Source organism: Myotis yumanensis, unplaced genomic scaffold, assembly GCF_028538775.1.
Source record: "Myotis yumanensis isolate MYYU_CA2020_CCGP unplaced genomic scaffold, mMyoYum1.0.hap1 SCAF_19, whole genome shotgun sequence".
NCBI lineage: Eukaryota > Metazoa > Chordata > Mammalia > Chiroptera > Vespertilionidae > Myotis > Myotis yumanensis.
The window spans coordinates 8,327,301-8,345,858 of record NW_027223770.1 but is presented as its reverse complement, the minus strand read 5'-3'; the positions used below and the strand labels follow the sequence as shown (position 1 = coordinate 8,345,858).

The 18,558-nt window shown below is 46.6% G+C and overlaps 1 protein-coding gene and 4 pseudogenes across 1 annotated transcript; all 5 read left to right on the top strand.

The window, feature by feature from the left end:
• Nucleotides 1-4,018: 4,018 nt before the first annotated feature.
• LOC138997555 (general transcription factor IIE subunit 2 pseudogene) lies at nt 4,019-5,037 on the top strand (annotated as a pseudogene).
• A 330-nt stretch (nt 5,038-5,367) lies between these two features.
• On the top strand, nt 5,368-6,057 carry LOC138997556 (protein BUD31 homolog pseudogene; annotated as a pseudogene).
• A 37-nt stretch (nt 6,058-6,094) lies between these two features.
• On the top strand, nt 6,095-8,004 carry LOC138998083 (PHD finger protein 10 pseudogene; annotated as a pseudogene).
• A 5,302-nt stretch (nt 8,005-13,306) lies between these two features.
• Nucleotides 13,307-14,776, top strand: LOC138998082 (PRAME family member 20-like). The gene has a single exon (XM_070400144.1). The coding sequence runs from the start codon at nt 13,307-13,309 to the stop codon at nt 14,774-14,776; it is 1,470 nt and encodes a 489-aa protein (XP_070256245.1).
• Nucleotides 14,777-15,939: 1,163 nt separating this feature from the next.
• Nucleotides 15,940-17,156, top strand: LOC138998081 (ATP-dependent RNA helicase DDX39A pseudogene; annotated as a pseudogene).
• The last annotated feature ends 1,402 nt before the right edge of the window (nt 17,157-18,558 follow it).

Here is an 18,558-nt window from a genome sequence, read left to right as displayed (position 1 = left end):
AGGAAAACAGACTCTTGCTCTCCTGGGTCAGGGAGGAGACACTCAAAAGATAGCCTGCTCCCAAGGCCAGGCCTCCCCTCCTTCCTGAAGTCAGAGGCTGGAGCCACTGTCAGGTCTCATTAGAGGAGCCGAATGTCCTTGCTTCCACTCTTAAAGGGGCAGAGATGGGGTAATCACCTCCACAGGGAAGTCAGGGTGGGGGTGGGCATTCTGAACTAAGTATTCAGGCTCATTAAGGCCAGATCCAGGAGATGCTACTTGTGCCCCTGCAATGAGCAATTATGACTAGCTTTGTTCAGGTCCTTCATCAGGCCCCAGGAACTAATTGACCCTGAACCTGAAGGCTTCATCTTGGTGAATGCAGAGGATTCCTGGGGATAGACAAAGATACATGGCATAGAAAACAAAACCAAATAAGTCTTGTAGTTTCCTCCTAGTTGTTTCTTCCAAAATATGTCATTTGGGGCAATCCTCCATTCAGGGGGTAGACCTTCATTAACCCAACGGCAACAGGCTTAGAAAAGTTTTTAAAACATCTAGTTAGTTTGGTCATTTAGAGAAGACATTCAAGACCAAAGATGCTAAGTGAGAAAGTAAGATTAGCTGAGGGGAAGCTGGAGTTTCTATGTAGCACAGTGGCCAGGAGAGGGGTGCAGAGAAGGCAGTTTCGAAACCAGTAAACATTTTCAAGAGCAGGAGATTCCAGAAGGGAGGTTCACAATGAACCAAATCCATCAGCCTCAGCAGCTGGGCAGCTTTGGGCCAATCAAAACAAGTTCATGACAAATGACTTCCAGTAAGAAGAAAGCACCAATGCCTCTTCCATCCCATCTCTAGGTCACATTGGACATTGACTTCTTTGGGGGGAACGGGAGGTGGGTAAAGCACAAGCTCCATACACCATTCCAGTGGGATTGCAAATGGCTCTCTGGAGTCTCTACAGACAGTTGTTTCCTACTCAAGTAAACTCAGGTCCAAGAAGGTGAGGGTCAGAGAAAGGCAGGAGTGTTGGCCAAGATGACCAATTTCTGCAGAAACCAAAAGGAGGCAAGTACACCCCAAGAGGCTGGTAGAGGGGGCACGGTTACTCTAGCCCCAGAGCCAGGTCAGGAGAGAGCCTCAACAGGAGCAGTCCACAACAGCTTTCTGCTCCTGTCCCTCGGCTCTTGACTCAGGAGCCTCTGGCTTCACATGGTGTCGGGTACCCCAAGAGCCATCTCCCTACAGAGATGGTCAGCTATGGTCAAGTCAAAACAAGTTCACAACAAACCATGTGCACTGAAGGTGCATCCTGGACAAGTCTGAATAACCCAATACGATGAGAGGACCATTGTTCTTATCTATAAGCAACTTTACTCCCCTGAACATTCTGGGGAGACTCAAAGACCAGAGGAAGGACTCCAGAGCCCTAAGCACCCTCAGGCTGAACCATGCCTTACCCTGCAAGTAATGGCATTCAGTTTGGGCTGACTTGCCCTTGAGTGGCACAAATTCCTCCCCTGAAATGTGTCCCGATTGCCTCAGACAAAGCAGGAGTAACACCTCCTTAGCCACAGTGACTAGTTCACATAATCCAGACGTAAGGTACTGGCAATCAGCACTTGGCATCCATTCCCTTACCAGGGTGCTATTCAGGACTGTTGCTGGGAATTCTGTAAGTTTCTCTTGCCTTCTGAATGCTACCATGAGAGAGGAGCTTATGGGGGGAATGAGAAAAGAAATCTTGGAAAACCATACCTCAAGTCCCCCTGTCCACATGTACGCATGTGCACGCACACACTCAGTGGAGGGAGCAGAGAAGCATATTTCTGGATTTTTAACTCCAGATTTTTCCAGAAAATCTACTGATGCTTTCTCCTCCCCCCCCCCCCCCCATGGAAGCAACCTACAATTGATTTCTCTGCTATTCTAAGGTAAAAAATGATTCTATATTTTAAATGCAAACATCTAGAATGGGTGGTTCAAGAATTCTGCACTGAGAAATATAGGGATAATTCCTGAAAAAAGTCATATGGCAAACTCTGTTCTAATTTGCAAGATGGAGGAGAGAGTAACCGCAAATGTACTCACTATGTCACCTGCACAAGTAGGTTTTAGACCACTCCTCATGACAATGACAGACAAAAATTTAATGCTCTGCTTACTACATGTCAGACACAGTTCTAAGCATTTTATCTGCTTTACTTCAAAGTGTTTTTAGGATTAAGTGAATTGTGCTGTTTTTATCTCATATACATCTGAGTAAACTGGCCAAGTTACCAGAACCATGCCTCAAAGTCACAGAAAATCAGTGGTTGGGCAGGATTCTCACTCAATGTCTGGTCCCCATCGATAACCTCATTGCTAGCTCATCCTATCTCTATCAATGATGTGAATTAAACACATTTATAGATGTGAATGTATGTAGAATACAAAAATATTCACAAAGGGAAGCTCATTGCTGAATAGAAACCCATTTGAACAACACCTGGTCATTCTTTGTATGTTAAGGCACATTTAGGAGAGAACCAACTATACTGATCATCTGGAAAAAAAAAATTCGTAAGTTGAAATCCTATTGCCCCAGCCAATGGGATTAGGAGCTGGAGCTTTGAGAGGGGATTAGGTCCTGGGGGTGGAGCCCTCATGATGAGATTTGTGCCCTTAAAAGGAGGCCTGAGAGCTGCCTGCCACATTCCCAAGTGAGAATACAAGAAGTCAGAAGTCTGCAATTGGAAGAGGGCCTGCACTGACCGACCATACAGCTAATAATTAAAAATATGGGCTTGTGGCTGGGGCGTGAGGTTTCAAGATGGCGGTTGCTGGATAGCTGACTGGGAGGGGAGGCGCGGTGAAGGCCCCTATGAAGGGAAAGAGGCCGAGAATCCTCCCCTCCCAGCGTCTCGCAGTCCCAGAGCCCAGCAGAAGCGTTTGGACATTCTTATGTTGATCCTGGTAGCTTTGGTGTTTTTGTTTTTTTTTAATAAACAAGTGAACCATACAGATTGTCAACATGGGACGAAGATCCACATCATCTACCGGAAGCCGGTCCATCCTTGCTGCTCGACACAGTTGATGCAAGGAAGAAACATCTGCACAGCATATGTTTCAAGAGACCTGGTGTATATGGCATACTGTTCTTAATATGTTTGCTCATCTTCTTGGCGTTATGTGTTTTATCCAAGGTTGCCTCTCCGAGAAAGGTTGTTTCCACAGGTAGGGATTTTTTCTCTGAAGCTAGGGAGGGAATAAAAACCCTTAACTAAATGCCAGGTGGGTAGTTAATCACTTTAACTATGAACAATCACCCTTAAGCTACATAATCTTTACTCCCTGGAATGGAGATTAGAAACAACTAAATGCCAGGTGGGTAATCACTTTAACTATGAACAATCACCCTTAAGCTACATAATCTTTATTCCCTGGAATGGAGATAAGAAACGCCCTAACCTTTGGAAGAGAAATTGATAGGATTAAAATCAACTGGTATAAATACAGATGTAACAAGACACTAAGACACAGAACCTGGCTGGAGATCCTGGCTAGAGTTCCTGGCTAGGCTGCTGATCAACTGAAGGCTGTCTCTGTGTCATTCCTTCTTCGCCGACTCTGTCCACACCTTTAGGGACCCCTGGATCTGTTGGGGTTGGACCCCAACAAATCAGGAGTCTCAAGCTCCCGACTGCTCTGAACTCCAGTTCTGGGCTAGTCTCTGGGGACCCCGACTCATACAGGGAGAAACTAGGCTGACTGGCTGCAAGTGGAACTCGAGGGCGGCTTTCTCTCAGAGGTGCTGCTGAGTATTCAGTTATTCTGCAAGAGAAAGAACGCCAGCGCATCACGGACCACTACAAAGAGTACTCACAAGTGCAGCAGCAGAATAGGCAGAAAGTAGAAGCCAGCAAAGTGCGGAGTTTATCAAGAAAGCCAACAGGAACCTGATCCGGAAGTGGTGGGCGGGGCTCCGGGCCGAGTCCCACCTCCTTTGCTGCCAGTGCAGGGACCCTGGACCCCGGTGTGGCCGGGCAACGCTGGCATTATGGATCCAAGCCTTTTGAGAGAAAGGGAGCTGTTCAAAAAACGAGCTCTTTCCACTCCTGTAGTAGAAAAACGTTCAGTATCTTCTGAGTCATCAACTTCATCATCACCGAAGAAAAAGAAGGCAAAACTAGAACATGGAGGGTCATCAGGCTCTAAACAAAATTCAGATCATAGCAACGGATCATTTAACTTGAAAGCTCTTTCAGGAAGCTCTGGATAGAAGTTTGGTGTTCTTGCTAAGATAGTGAATTATATGAAAACGCGTCATCAGCGAGGGGATACACATCCTCTAACTTTAGAAGAAATTTTGGCTGAAACACAACATTTAGATATTGGACTCAAGCAGAAACAATGGCTAATGTCTGAGACATTAGTCAATAATCCCAAAATTGAAGTAATAGATGGGAAGTATGCCTTCAAGCCCAAGTACAACTTAAAAGGTAAGAAGGCTCTGCTTAGGCTCTTAGATAAGCATGACCAGCGAGGCTTAGGAGGAATTCTTCTAGAAGACATAGAGGAAGGACTGCCCAATTCCCAGAAAGCTGTCAAGGCTTTAGGGGACCAGATATTATTTGTAAATCGTCCTGATAAGAAGAAAATTCTTTTCTTCAATGATAAAAGCTGTCAGTTTTCTGTGGACGAAGAGTTTCAGAAACTGTGGAGGAGTGTCACTGTGGATTCAATGGATGAGGAGAAAATTGAAGAATATCTGAAGCGACAGGGTATTTCTTCCATGCAGGAATCCGGACCAAAGAAAGTGGCCCCTATCCAGAGAAGGAAAAAGCCTGCTTCACAGAAAAAGCGACGATCTAAGACTCATAACGAACACATGGCTGGAGTGCTGAAGGACTACTCTGACATTGCTCCTGGCAAATAGTGAACAGTTTTGTAGGTGAGCAAAGAGTTACAAATACAAAGTCAAGATCTTTCTTGTTGCTACTGGGATCTGAAGACTGTCTTCCCATTCTACTTCTTAAGACTGAGGAGAGGAGCAGTTCCGTTTACAGAACAAGTACAAATTACCAAACTCAAAGCTTATTCTAACTGAATAGGCTGATGAGAAATGTGATGTTCCCTGTTAACTTCTCTTACTTCTTGGGGGAGAGGCCTGCAGGTGTCTTGCTGTTTATCTCTTCTAAGTGGTTCCTGGTTCCATTTTCCCTTTTACTCCTTTAGAACAAGTTTGCAGATAGTCTTGAATGCAATATTTGTTTATTCCAAAGTAACATATTTATAATAAAATCATTGCAAAAAAAAAAAAAGAAGAAAGCCGACAGAAGCAACAGTACTATGCTGCAGGCTGCTGTTACATCCCTCTGTCTTTTGCATTTGGGAGCCTGAGCTCGGCTACCTGATAGCACTAGAGGTCTTTGCAAATTATATTGTGTGGGAAAATGCCTAAAGTCAAAAGAAGCAGGAAAGCTCCCCCAGATGGCTGGGAATTGATTGAACCAACACTGGATGAATTAGATCAAAAGATGAGAGAAGCTGAAACAGAACCTCAAGAGGGAAAGAGGAAAGTGGAATCTCTGTGGCCTATCTTCAGGATCCACCACCAGAAAACCCGCTATATTTTTGACCTCTTCTATAAGCGGAAAGCCATAAGCAGAGAACTATATGAATACTGTATTAAAGAAGGCTATGCAGACAAAAACCTGATTGCAAAATGGAAAAAGCAGGGTTAGGAAACTTATGCTGCCTGCGGTGCATTCAGACACGAGACACCATTTTGGGACGAATTGCATTTGCCGGGTTACCAAAAGCAAGCTGGAAGTGGGCCGCATTATTGAGTGCACACACTGTGGCTGCCGGGGCTGCTCTGGCTGAGGCCCTTGGGCCCTGACCCCTTTCCACCCAGGACTTTGGACTTCTCAGGTTTCTGCCTGTTGTGCCACCCCCTTTCCTGATAGCTCTTCTGACAGAGCAGTGCCACAGGACTGAGTTGGAGCATGGTCTCTATGTGTGAAGGCTTTGGTGTTCATCAGCTGTGATTTGTAGAAATAAAACTTTTAAACCTTTAAAAAAAAAAAAAAGAAAGCCGCCAAGGGTGGTTGCCGCAGACACTGCCGCCGCTATGCAGAGGGAGGAGAAGCAGCTTGAAGCGTCATTAGATGCACTGCTGAGTCAAGTGGCTGATCTGAAGAATTTACTGGGGAGTTTCATTTACAAATTAGAGAACGAGTATGACCGGTTGACCTGGCCCTCTGTCCTGGACAGCTTTGCCTTGCTCTCTGGACAGACACCACTGTTCCATAACCAGGTCACCATCCCTCTGGTGTTGTCCCCAGACCGTGATGAAGATCCAAAGGTGTGGACGGAGTCAGCGATGAGGGAATGACACAGAGACAGCCTTCAGTTGATCAGCAGCCTAGCCAGGATCTCCAGCCAAGTTCTGGTTAGGATCTTCAGAGAAGTTCTGGTGGTTCTCTCACTAGGTTCTCCAGCCAGGTTCTCCAGGTTCTCCAGCCAGGTTCGGTCACCAGCTTCTATCCAGGTTCTCCCACCATGTTCTGTCTAGGTTCTCCAGGCAAGTTCTATAGCCAGGTTCTGTCCAGGATCTCCCGCCATGTTCTCTCTCTAGGTTCTGTCTCTAGGTTCTTCAGCCAGGTTCTCTCGCTAGGTTCTGTATAGGATCTCCAGCCAAGTCCTGTCTCTAGGTTCTGTCTTTTATTGTCTTGTTACATCTGTATTTATACCAGTTGATTTTAATCCTGTCAATTTCTATTGCAAAGGTCAGGGCGTTTCTTATCTCCATTCCAGGGAGTAAAGATTATGTAGCTTAAGCGTGATTGTTTGTAGTTAAAGTGATTAACTACCCGCCTGGCACTTAGTTAAGGGGTTTTATCCCCTCCCTAAGTTCAAGGAAAAATCCCTACCTGGGGAAACAACCTTTCTCGGAGAGGTGACCTCGGTTAAAACATAGCGCTAAGGGGAGCAAGCATATTAAGAACAGTATGCTATATACGCCAGGTCCCTTGAAACATATGCTGTGCAGATGTTTCTTTCCTGCAGCGACTGTGTCAAGCAGCAAGGATGGACCAACTTCTGGCAGTAGCACAGCACAAACACCACCCCATTGACCGGGAAGATGAGGATGGCCAGGCAGAAGATGCCCAGCAGGGCGTACATGCCCAGCTCCAGGTTGGAGACCCGCTGAGGGGCAGGGACCATCTCCTATTCTTCCCCCTCCTCCTCCCTGGCAAAAAAAAAAAAAAAAAAAAGAAGAAGAACATGGGCTTTCAGCAACAGACAAAAAAAAAAAAAAAAAAAAAAAAAGCTGCCTGAACCGGGAGCGCATGGAGGAGAAGAGGGCATACTTCGACTTACAGACACACGTCATCCAGGTGCCTCAAGGGAAGTACAAGGTGTTACAGACAGAGCGGATCAAGGTCCTACCCGGTGGCGGCCCTCATCCCTGGACAGTTTCAGGAATATTACAAAAGGTACTTGCTGGAGGAGCTGTGCTACTTGCCATTGAACACGGCTCTTTACGAGCCGCCGCTGGATCTGGAGCTGCCCGTGCTCAACAGCGAGGGCGACTTGGACGATGCTGAGGACGGGCGCGGGGAGAAGAGGAGGAACAAGGGCACTTCGCCAAAGGTCATTCCAAATGCTCTATGTGGAATTTGTCTGAAGGGTAAGGAGTCCAACAAGAAAGGGAAGGCTGAACCTCTTATACACTGCTCCCAGTGTGAGAACAGCAGCCATCCTTCTTGCCTGGATGTGACCATGGAGCTTGTTTCTATGATTAAGACCTACCTATGGCAGTGCATGGAATGTAAAACTTGCATTGTGTGTGGACAGCCCCACCATGAAGAGGAAATGATGTTCTGTGATGTGTGTGACAGAGACTACCAAAGGTTCTGTGTGGGCCTCAGTGCTATCCCATCAGGTCGCTGGATTTGCGACTGTTGTCAGCGAGCTCCCCCAACACCCAGGAAAGTGGGCAGAAGGGGGGGAAAACAGCAAAGAGGGATAAAATAGTTTCTCGAGCCCAATACTGTAATATGCATTTAAGTAAATTATTTGGTGCCAACTTATTTCCAATTCTCATTTTTATGCCAATAAAAGATTTTTGAAATGAAAAAAAAAGTTCTCCCACTGATTCTCACAGCCAATTGGCCTGGAGGTCAATTCCTCCCAGTGATACCTACAACAGTCAAGGCTTAACTACAAGACTGTGTGCAAAGCCCACAAAGGGGTGCACCAAGAGTGTCCACCTCAGGTAATTGGGGAGGTTGAGCCACTGGGTCCTATAGGACACCCAGCACAGAAAGCCACTCTATAAACAAAGGGAAGCATAAAAAATGCAGAGACGAAGAAATAGGTCACAAATAACAGAAATGGAGGAAAGCAAACTTGATATAGAGTTCAAAACCACACTTTTAAGGTTTTTCAAGAATTTTCTAGAAACCGCCAATAAATTTGGTAAGACCATCAAAAAGTCTGGTGAGACCGCTGATAAATGTAGTGAGACCCTCAAGAAATCTAGTGAGACCCTCGAGGTTATGAAAAAAGACCAACTAGAAATTAAGCATACACTGACCGAAATAAAGGATATTATGCAGAGTTCCAACAGCAGACTAGAGGATCGAAAGAATCAAGTCAAATATTTGAAATATGAAGAAGCAAAAAACACCCAACCTGAAAAACAAAAAAAGAATCCAAAAATATGAAGATAGTGTAAGGAGCCTCTGGGACAACTTCAAGCATATCAAACATCCGAATTATGGGGGTGCCAGAAGAGAGAGAGCAAGATATTGAAAACCTATTTGAAGAAATAATGACAGAAAACTTCCCCTACCGGGTGAAAGAAATAGACTTCCAAGTCCAGGAAGCGCAGAGAACCCCAAACAAAAGGAATCCAAAGAGGACCACACCAAGACACATGATAATTAAAATGCCAAGAGCAAAAGACAAAGAAAATCTTAAAAGCAGCTAGAGAAAAAAAAGTCAGTTACCTACAAGGGAGTACCCATACCACTGTCAGCAGATTTCTCAACAGAAACTATGCAGGCCAGAAGGGAGTGGCAAGAAATATTCAAAGTGATGAATAGCAAGAACCTACAACCAAGATTACTTTACCCAGCAAAGCTATCATTCAGAATTGAAGGTCAGATAAAGAGCTTCACAGTTAAGAAAAAGCTAAAGGAGTTCATCACCACCAAACCAGTATTATATGAAATGCTGAAAGGAATCCTTTAAGAAGAGGAAGAAGAAGAAAAAGGTAAAGATACAAATTATGAACAACAAATACACATCTATCAAGTGAATATGAAAATCAGGTGAATAATCTGATGAACAGAATAAACTGGTGAATATAATAGAATTGGGCAGAGAAAGGGAGTGGACTGACTATTCTTGGGGGGAAAGGGGTGTAGGGGGTGCGGGAAGAGACTGGACAAAAATCGTACACCTATGGATGAGGACATGGGGGGGGGGGTAAGGGCAGAGGGTGGGGTGGGAACCAGGTGGAGGGGAGCTATGGGGGTAAAAAGAGGAACAACTATAATAATCTGAACAATAAAGATTTCATTTTTTTAAAAAAGCAAGACATGTGGGAAGACAATGTACAATTCTTTAATTAAAATTATTTCCCACTGACCTAAACTTTTAGTGTTTCATGAAATAAATGTTCTACCCAAAGATCCTGAGTTCCTGATAATGTATAAACATGTTATCTTTTTTATGATCAGAAAAGTACCTTGGGTTTAAAAGTACAGAATGAGAATCTTATGGAAAATGAGATTAAACTAAGTTTTATTTATTTTATTTTTTATTTATTTATTTTTTTATATATTTTATTGATTTTTTACAGAGAGGAAGGGGAAGGGATAGAGAGTTAGAAACATTGATGAGAGAGAAACACCGATCAGCTGCCTCCTGCACACCCCCTACTGGGGATGTGCCTGCAACCAAGGTAGCAACCAAGGTACATGCCCTTGACCGGAATCGATCCTGGGACCTTTCAGTCTGCAGCCGAGGCTCTATCCACTGAGCCAAACCGGTTACGGCTAAACTAAGTTTTAAAGTTAAGGGATAAAGAGGACACTGTCTGCCCTCCAGCTTGTCTCCTTTTAAGTCCTAAATTCACGCAGAGAAGAGTCTTTCTATTTCTCTTCTTTCCAAGAAAAAACACCCATCTGTTACATGGTCCTGGGTCATTCACAGGGTTCCATTAGGATGGCTCAGCCCCACCTTGCTCAGCCCTGACCCTGCTTCTCATGGAGATTCTTACCTGATCTCCCTCAGAGAAGCCTTGGGGTCAATAGGGACAGCCACATCTACACTTGCCCACCCCTTAACCCCTGTGGAGCACGTGATCTGCTATGTCACCTGACATAAAATCTCAATTGATGCATGGACACATTTCATTTGCTTTCTTTGGGGATGACACCAAATGGTGCCAGCTGTGAGTGTTGGCTGTTTTAACTGTGGATACATTTGAAAAAATGGTAAAATGGTAGCAGTAATAATACTGGTTAAAAATAAAAATATAGTAATTAAAAGGGTAAAATCAGGTGATAGAAAAAGAAAAAAAAATTGTTTTCTTAGTAAAAAGGCGAAAAAAGAAAAAAAAATTTGCAGTAGTGATGGTCTTTCGGTTCTTCTACTCTTCAGCCTGGCTCGCCTTAGTCCTGCCAGGTATTCAGGAGAGTGTTGAATTTCCCTGCGATACACTGTTCCTCCGTGTTGTAAATCACAGTCCTGATTTTAAAGCAGGCCGTATTTATGATCCAGACTGCCTTAATTTGTGTTCACTTTCTCTATTGCACTTAAAACTGGTTTGGGGAGGTCAACTGCCCAGAGCTGTTTTTTTTTTTTTTTTTAATACATTTTTTATTGATTTTTTTACAGAGAGGAAGGGAGAGTGATAGAGAGTTAGAAACATCAATGAGAGAGAAACATCGATCAGTTGCCTCCTCCACACCCCCTACTGGGGATGTGCCCGCAACTAAGGTACATGCCCTTGGCCAGAATCGAACCTGGGACCTTTCAGTCCCCAGGCAGACGCTCTATCCACTGAGCCAAACCGGAGAGAGAAACATCGATCAGTTGCCTCCTGCACAACCCCTACTGGGGATGTGCCGGCAACCAAGGTACATGCCCTTGGCCAGAATGGAACCTGGGACCTTTCAGTCCGCAGGCCGACGCTCTATCCACTGAGCCAAACCGGTTAGGGCAGAGCTGGTTTTTTAATCGTTACCTTGCTCTGTGTTGTTGGTGGGACTGAAAGTCCCTCTATAGGCCAGACCCTGGTAACTCCCAGGGACTAATCAGATTATTTTAATTCTTTATCTCGTACAGGGTGGAATCTGGGTGTGGCTGTGCTCCTTGCCTGGGGGGCTGGGGGGAGGAATTCCACCCTCTGGAGAGAACGGCTGCCCCAGTACTGGGCCCAGGGGTATCTCAGCACTCAATTCGCTGCCACTTCCCCCGGCTCCCCCTCTCTCTTCAGCCTCTCCCCAGATTCCACCTTCTCCCTCTCTTCAGCACAGGTGAGTGTCTGTATCCAAACTGTCCTATGAGCAGGGTTCAGTGAAAACAAACAAACAAACACCGGCTGGCCACAGAAACACTCCTCTCTTACCAGCACTGCATGATCTGGGAAACGCTCCTCTCTTACGAGCACTGCATGATCTGGTCAGTTCCTCAGGGTGCCCCCTTTAGGTTCAGTTCTCCGAAATCACAAAATCCAAATCTCAAATCTCCGGGCGCCAGCAAACCCGCGGAACTCCTTTCCCCAGTCAGGGACTGTGTCTGTCCCAAGGGACTCGGCTGTCTGCCACGCGGTCTCCCTCCTACCCTCTGGGCTCAGAGGTCTGGCAAACTTTCCTGCCCAGATCCCTGGTTTTTTACTTTTCCAGGGGAGCTCTGCCCTTCCCGGCTGCAAACCCATCTCAGCAGCTGAGTAATTTCGCCAATTTGGGGTGGGTGTTATTAGTTTCAGCTGCTTACTCCCTTTGCTCCGGGACAAGACCTGGGACGCCTCTGCCTATATCGCCGCCATCTTGCTTCTCGTGTTTTGTTCTAGATTGCAAAGGACCAGGGAGCCAGCTGGGAAATTTTCTGTAGGAAACAGGTTCCAGGCTTGAGGCCTTAACAGGGTTCAGTCAGTCCAGTGGTCTCCAACCAGTGGTCCGCACCAGTGGTGGTCCGTGAGTGCTGGGAGCCGGTCCATCCTTGCTGCTTGACACAGTCGCTGCAAGGAAGAAACATCCGCATAGCATATATTTCAAGGGACCTGGCGTATATGGCATACTGTTCTTAATATGTTTGCTCCCCTTCTTGGTGCTATGTGTTTTAACCAAGGTCACCTCTCCGAGAAAGGTTGTTTCCCCAGGTAGGAATTTTTCCCTGAAGTTAGGGAGGGAATAAAACCCCTTAACTAAGTGCCAGGCGGGTAGTTAATCACTTTAACTACAAACAATCACACTTAAGCTACATAATCTTTACTCCCTGGAATGGAGATAAGAAACGCCCTAACCTTTGCAATAGAAATTGACAGGATTAAAATCAACTGGTATAAATACAGATGTAACAAGACCACAAGACACAGAATCCAAATCAGATCCTCATCAGATCCTGATCAAATCTTAACCAGAGCTTGGCTGGAGTTCCTAACCAGAACTTTGGCTGGAGATCCTGGCTAGAGGTCCTGACTAGGCTGCTGATCAACTGAAGGCTGTCTTCGTGTCATTCCTTCTTCACTGACTCCGTCCACACCTTTGGGGACCCCTGGACCTGCTGGGATTGGACTCCAGCACGTGAGGTCCGAAAAGTTGGTGACCACGGGTTTAAGGAAACCTCTGGAGCAGCAGTCACCAACCGGACTCGGATCAACATTTGAATTAGACTAATGTGGCCAAAGAACCCCAGCCACCATGGTCTCTGGTTGTGTTCTTTCCTATTTAACATCAGGAACCCATTACACCTTCACTGAGGATGACAACTAGGGGCCATCATTCAACCTCAGTCAGTGTCTGTGGAAGGAATCAATGAGTCAGGCCTCAACCTTGTCCCTCCCTAACTTTCTCTTAATCTGTTCATCTGCAGAGAAGAAATAATCCAAATAAGATTAAGATTAAGGGCTGGAGACTGAGGATTCTGATTGGATGTTAGCATTTGAGAAGGTGTATAAAAACCTCAGACACCAGAGGAGAGATTCAGAGTCCTCCAGCTCTACAGTCAGTGCCTTGGTTCTCCACCAGCTCTGAGATTTGAGCCCCAGCCAACCCATTCACAGCAGACGTTTCTGGAGGATTCCTTTCTGAGCACCTTGAATATGAGTCTCCGGACCCCACCCACACTCCTGAGGCTGGCAGGAGAGAGCCTGCTGAGGGACCAGGCCTCAGCCATCGCAGCTCTGGAGTACCTGCCTGCTGAGCTGTTCCCGCTGCTCTTCATTCAGGCCTACCATAGGAGAATGCAGAAGCCCCTGAAGGCCATGGTGCAAGCCTGGCCCTTCACTGTCCTTCCTCTGGGCTGCCTGTCACAGATGTTCCTGAATAAGGTCTTAAAAGCTGTGTTGGACGGGCTGGATGTACTGCTTGCCCAGGAGGTTCAGCCCAGGAGGTGTAAACTGCGGGTGCTGGATTTCAGGAACACAGGAGCTAAGTTCTGGAGAATGTGGTGTGGAGACAGCACCCAGAAGTGCTCACGGACAGAACCAGTGGCTGTGCACAGCTCCAGCCCCAACATGGAGCACCCCTTGGCTCCCTTGGAGGTGTTCCTAGACCTTAATTTCAATGAAAGGGACGGGGATGAGTTTCTCAAGTACATCATCCAATGGGCCCAGCAGAGGGAAGGGTTGCTACACCTGTGCTGCAAGGCGCTGAGGATTTCTGAGGTTCCCTTCCAGAGGGTCAGGAGGGTCCTGGATGGGGTGCAGCTGGACTGCATCCAGGAGGTTAAAGTGAACTGCACCTGGGACCTGCCCACCCTGGGGACGTTTGCTCTCTACCTGGGTCAGATGAGTAACCTGCAGAGACTCTCTCTCTCCCACATCTACGTGTTGACAGAGGGGGAGGAGTGGGAGGAGGAACAGGAGTGGGAGGAGGAAGAGGATTGGGACAGGAAACAGCAGGAGGAGCAGCGATCCTTTTCCCAATTCCTCACTCAGATGCTCCGCTTGCGGCACCTCCAGGAGCTCGACATGGATTCTCCCATCTTCCTCCGAGGCCGTCTGGACCAGATGCTCAGGTGCCTGCAGACCCCCTTGGACAAACTCTGCATAACCAATTGCCAGCAGCTGACCCATTCAGACCTGACACACCTGTTCCAGTGCCCGAACCTCAGGCAGCTGAAGTCCCTGCATCTATTTGGTCTCAGCCTCGCAGATTTTAGTCTTGAGCCCCTCCGAGCTCTGCTGGAGGCAGTGGCACCCACCCTCGAGGACCTGGGCCTGGATAACTGTGCGATGGTGGACTCCCAAGTCGAGACCATCCTGCCTGTCCTGAGCCGCTGTCACCAGCTCAGGGGCTTCACCATCTCTGAGAACAACTTTTCCGTGGACACCGTGGAGAAGCTGCTGCGCCACACAGCCAGGCTGAGCAATTTAGAGCTCGAGCTGTACCCAGTCCCCCTGGAATGTTACAGGATCCAGGGGACTGTCAACGAGGAGAGACTTGCCCTGCTCCGGGCTAAGCTCACGGGGATACTGAAGGAGTTAGGACAGCCCAGGAGCATCTTTCTTGGCACCAAGTACTGTCACAACTCTGGCAAATGTAAAGTTTATGACGTGGAGTTTTCATGACATGTAGCTGTGCTGTGCCCCTGTAATGACCCTGCTCAGTGGGAACACTCAGCAAAAGCTTCCTTCTGGGCCCTTGGAAGCCGTAATATAGAACAAGGGTGCATTATGGGGGGGCACCCACAATCCAGATTCATGATCCTGTGAATGGGCAAAGGAAGGGACCAAGTCCAGGTCCATGATTACAGGGGCAAATGTTGGGGAGTTCATGGGACCTCAGGGGACAAGTGTCCTAGAATCGGAAATATGAATCTGATTTGCATGGGGACGGGGGAGGGGTATTTGTGCTCCAGCTGCATGTATGGGAGTTGATCCTGAGGCAGATGATTGTAAAGGAATGATCAGAAATGAAGATAATTTTAAAGGCCAAAAATAAATAAATAAATAAAGTTAAGGGATAAAGAAAAAAATTATTTTTCTCTCCGAACTAGCTTGTTGACTTTAAAAAAATTGAGAGGTGGTATTTATTGCTAAGAACATATTTAGTCTTATCCTCAAAGATGACACTTCCCCCAGAGCTTTGTGACCTGATTGAATGGCAAACCTCTTGAAACATTTTCAAAATTATTAAAAAATCAGAAAAGGGCACTTTCTTTTTTGAATGTGTTGAGTTTATTATGCTTTTCTTTATAAAAGCACATACAATGAATAAGAATGCTTAATGATGTTAATTTGCATTGATAATATTTTATTTTTAAAGTGCTTTAATCACTAACTCATCTACCCTGTAATTCTGGGAAATGACTTTAAAAGATATTTTCCCCTTTTTAGAAATGAGAGTATCAAAGCTGAAATGCTCATGTGATTTAATCCAGTGGTACAAAGAGATAGTGTATTTCATAGGCAGATACACACATGCCTGCACACACACACACACACACACACACACACATAATGAAACAATGTATGCATTGCATTCAGGCTAGGCATACCTATTACTTTCCATTATATCTTAGATCCCTTTCATGTGTACCTATAACATAAAAAATAATATAAGATTTATTGAATAATGTATGAAAGAGGGAGAAGTCACTGAATATAATAAATTGTTAATATTGTAAAACTAAAAAAAAAAAAAAAAAAAAATACGGGCTTGTGATCCAATGCAGGAGGTAGGAAGCGCTCTAGCTCGTGTCCACCCTATGAGCGCACAGGGAACCAGTATTATGGTGGGACAGGATGTGGAAAACGAGCTTCTGGATTATGAGGAAGATGAAGAGCCCAGGCTCCTACAGAGAGCACCTCAGAACCCCCCAAGAAAGATGTCAAGGGGTCCTATGTTTCCATCGACAGCTCTGGCTTCCGGGACTTTCTGCTGAAGCCTGAGCTCCTGAGGGCCATAGTGGACTGTGGCTCTGAGCATCCATCTGAGGTTAAGCACCAGTGCTCCCCAAGCCATCCTGGGCATGGATGTCCTGTGCCAGGCCCAGTCTGGAATGGGCAAGACTGCAGTCTTCGTGCTGGCCACCCTATAGCAGATTGCACCCATCAATGGACAGGTGACCGCCCTGGTCATGTGCCACACTCAGGAGCTGGCCTTTCAGATCAGGAAAGAGTATGAGCGCTTCTCCAAGTACATGCCCAGTGTCAAGGTGTCGTGTTCTTTGGGGGTCTTTCCATCAAGAAGGACAAAGAGGTGTTGAAGAACTGTCCCCACGTCGTGGTGGGGACTCCAGGTCGCATCTTGGCACTCGTGCGAAACAGGAGCCTCAACCTGAGAAACGTGAAGCACTTCGTGCTGGATGAGTGTGACAAGATGCTGGAGCAGCTGGACATGCGGCGGGATGCACAGGAGATCTTTTGCCCGACGCCATGCGAGAAGCAGTGCACGATGTTCAGTGCCACACTGAGCAAGGAGATCCGGCCCGTCTGCAGGAAGTTCATGCAAGTTCCCATGGAGGTGTTGGTGGACGACGAGAACAAGCTCACGCTGCATGGGCTGCAGCAGTACTATGTCAAGCTCGAAGACAGCGAAAAGAACCGTAAACTCTTCGACCTCCTGAACGTGCTAGAGTTTAACCAGGTGGTGATCTTCGTGAGGTCGGTGCAGTGCTGCATGGCCCTGGCCCAGCTACTTGTGGAACAGAATTTCCCAGCCATCGCCACCCACAGGGCCATGGCCCAGGAGGAGCGCCTATCACGCTATCAGTAGTTCAAGGACTTTCAGCGGCAGATCCTGGTGGCCACCAATCTGTTTGGCCGAGGGATGGACATGGAGCAAGTCAACATCGTCTTCAATTATGACATACCTGGGGACTCGGACACCTACCTCCACCGGGTGGCCCGTGCCGGTCGCTTTGGCACCAAAGGCCTGGCTATCACTTTTGTGTCCCATGAGAATGATGCCAAAATCCTCAATGATGTTCAGGGTAGGATCAGGTGATTTTCTAGGTTCTCTGCTCTAATGTTTCATGATACTGATTTGTTGTATCCAGGTTCTTTAGGGTCAGGGAGAGGTTAGCATTCAAACCCATTGGGCAGCCATATGCAATTTTATCTTGTTTTTACAAATCAAGACAGTTTAAGACAGCCCGAGTCTCACTTTACTCAGCTCAGAAACCGAGTCTGAAGGCGGAGCAGCCTCCCGGAGCTTCCTTGCTATCTGTAATCAACATGTGCACCTTGCAACCTGGGCAGCCCCTTCAGTCTACGCTGTAGGACCTGAGCCTTGCCGGGCCCGAGTTCATGATCAGCAGTGTCTACTGTATACAGTGGTTGAAAATGGATCCTGCAGATGTGGGACAGCTGTTTGTACTTAACAGTTAAGTGTCCCTGTGATGCTGGCGGCCTCTGAGAAAAGCATTGTTCTTTGCAAGGCATCCATCTCGCAGAGGCTTCCTAAATCAGGCCCAGATGTCTACATCCAACTCGCATTTCTCCATGAAGACACTTCCTTCTGGAGTGGTAGCCTTTTCACTAAGGAACACACAGTGGAGTGTGCAAGTCAGCATGCCCGACTCTGAAGGGAAGGACCCGAGTAACAGGATCTGAGTGCTAGAACTGGAGAGACATCCCCATCAACTAAGCCAATCCTCACACACCTATGAGGATGACAACATGCCCATTTCACAGATATGAAAGAAGCTAACAGCAGACAACAGCACTGGTTTTAGAACTCCAAAGCCATTAACTAGAGACTTCTAGTTAGCCTCAAATACCAGCTCCTGTGTTTTCCCAGTAATGAGACTTCCCATTTTTAGTTGGGTAGACCCGACGGCCCAGAACAAGACCCATTTTTCTTGCAGCTAGGTTTGGCTATGTCAGTAAATGTCCAGCAAAATAGGATGTAGGTAGAATCAGTGAGTTTGGGTTCCAGGCAGTGTTCTTAGGGTAAGGAGGTCCTTTTGCTTTCTTCCTGGCTGGCATCCAGATGATGGCTGGAGCTCCAGCAGCCATCTAGAAGCATGAGGCAACTTTGGGAATGCGTGCCTCGAACAACAGACTGACAGAACCTGAGTCCTTGCATCATGGAACATCATGCCAACCCTACATAAATCGCCTCCAGATTTTAATAGAACAACCATTTGGATAAGCCACTATTCTCTTAGGTTTAGCAATTGTCATTAGGAAAACCTAATACAGCCTCATCCTCAAACGCACTGACAAAAACAAGAGGGCCTGAGCAGTGGAAGTCCTCTGTGCCTTTGATGATCACCTTTTACCAATGCTGGGTGGAGAGGTGTCAAACAGGTGTTCAAGGATAAGATCTTAGCACCAGTTCTGGACACACAGGATTTGAAAGAGAAATAAGTTTAGCTGATAAATTATCATGTTTTGGTATGACT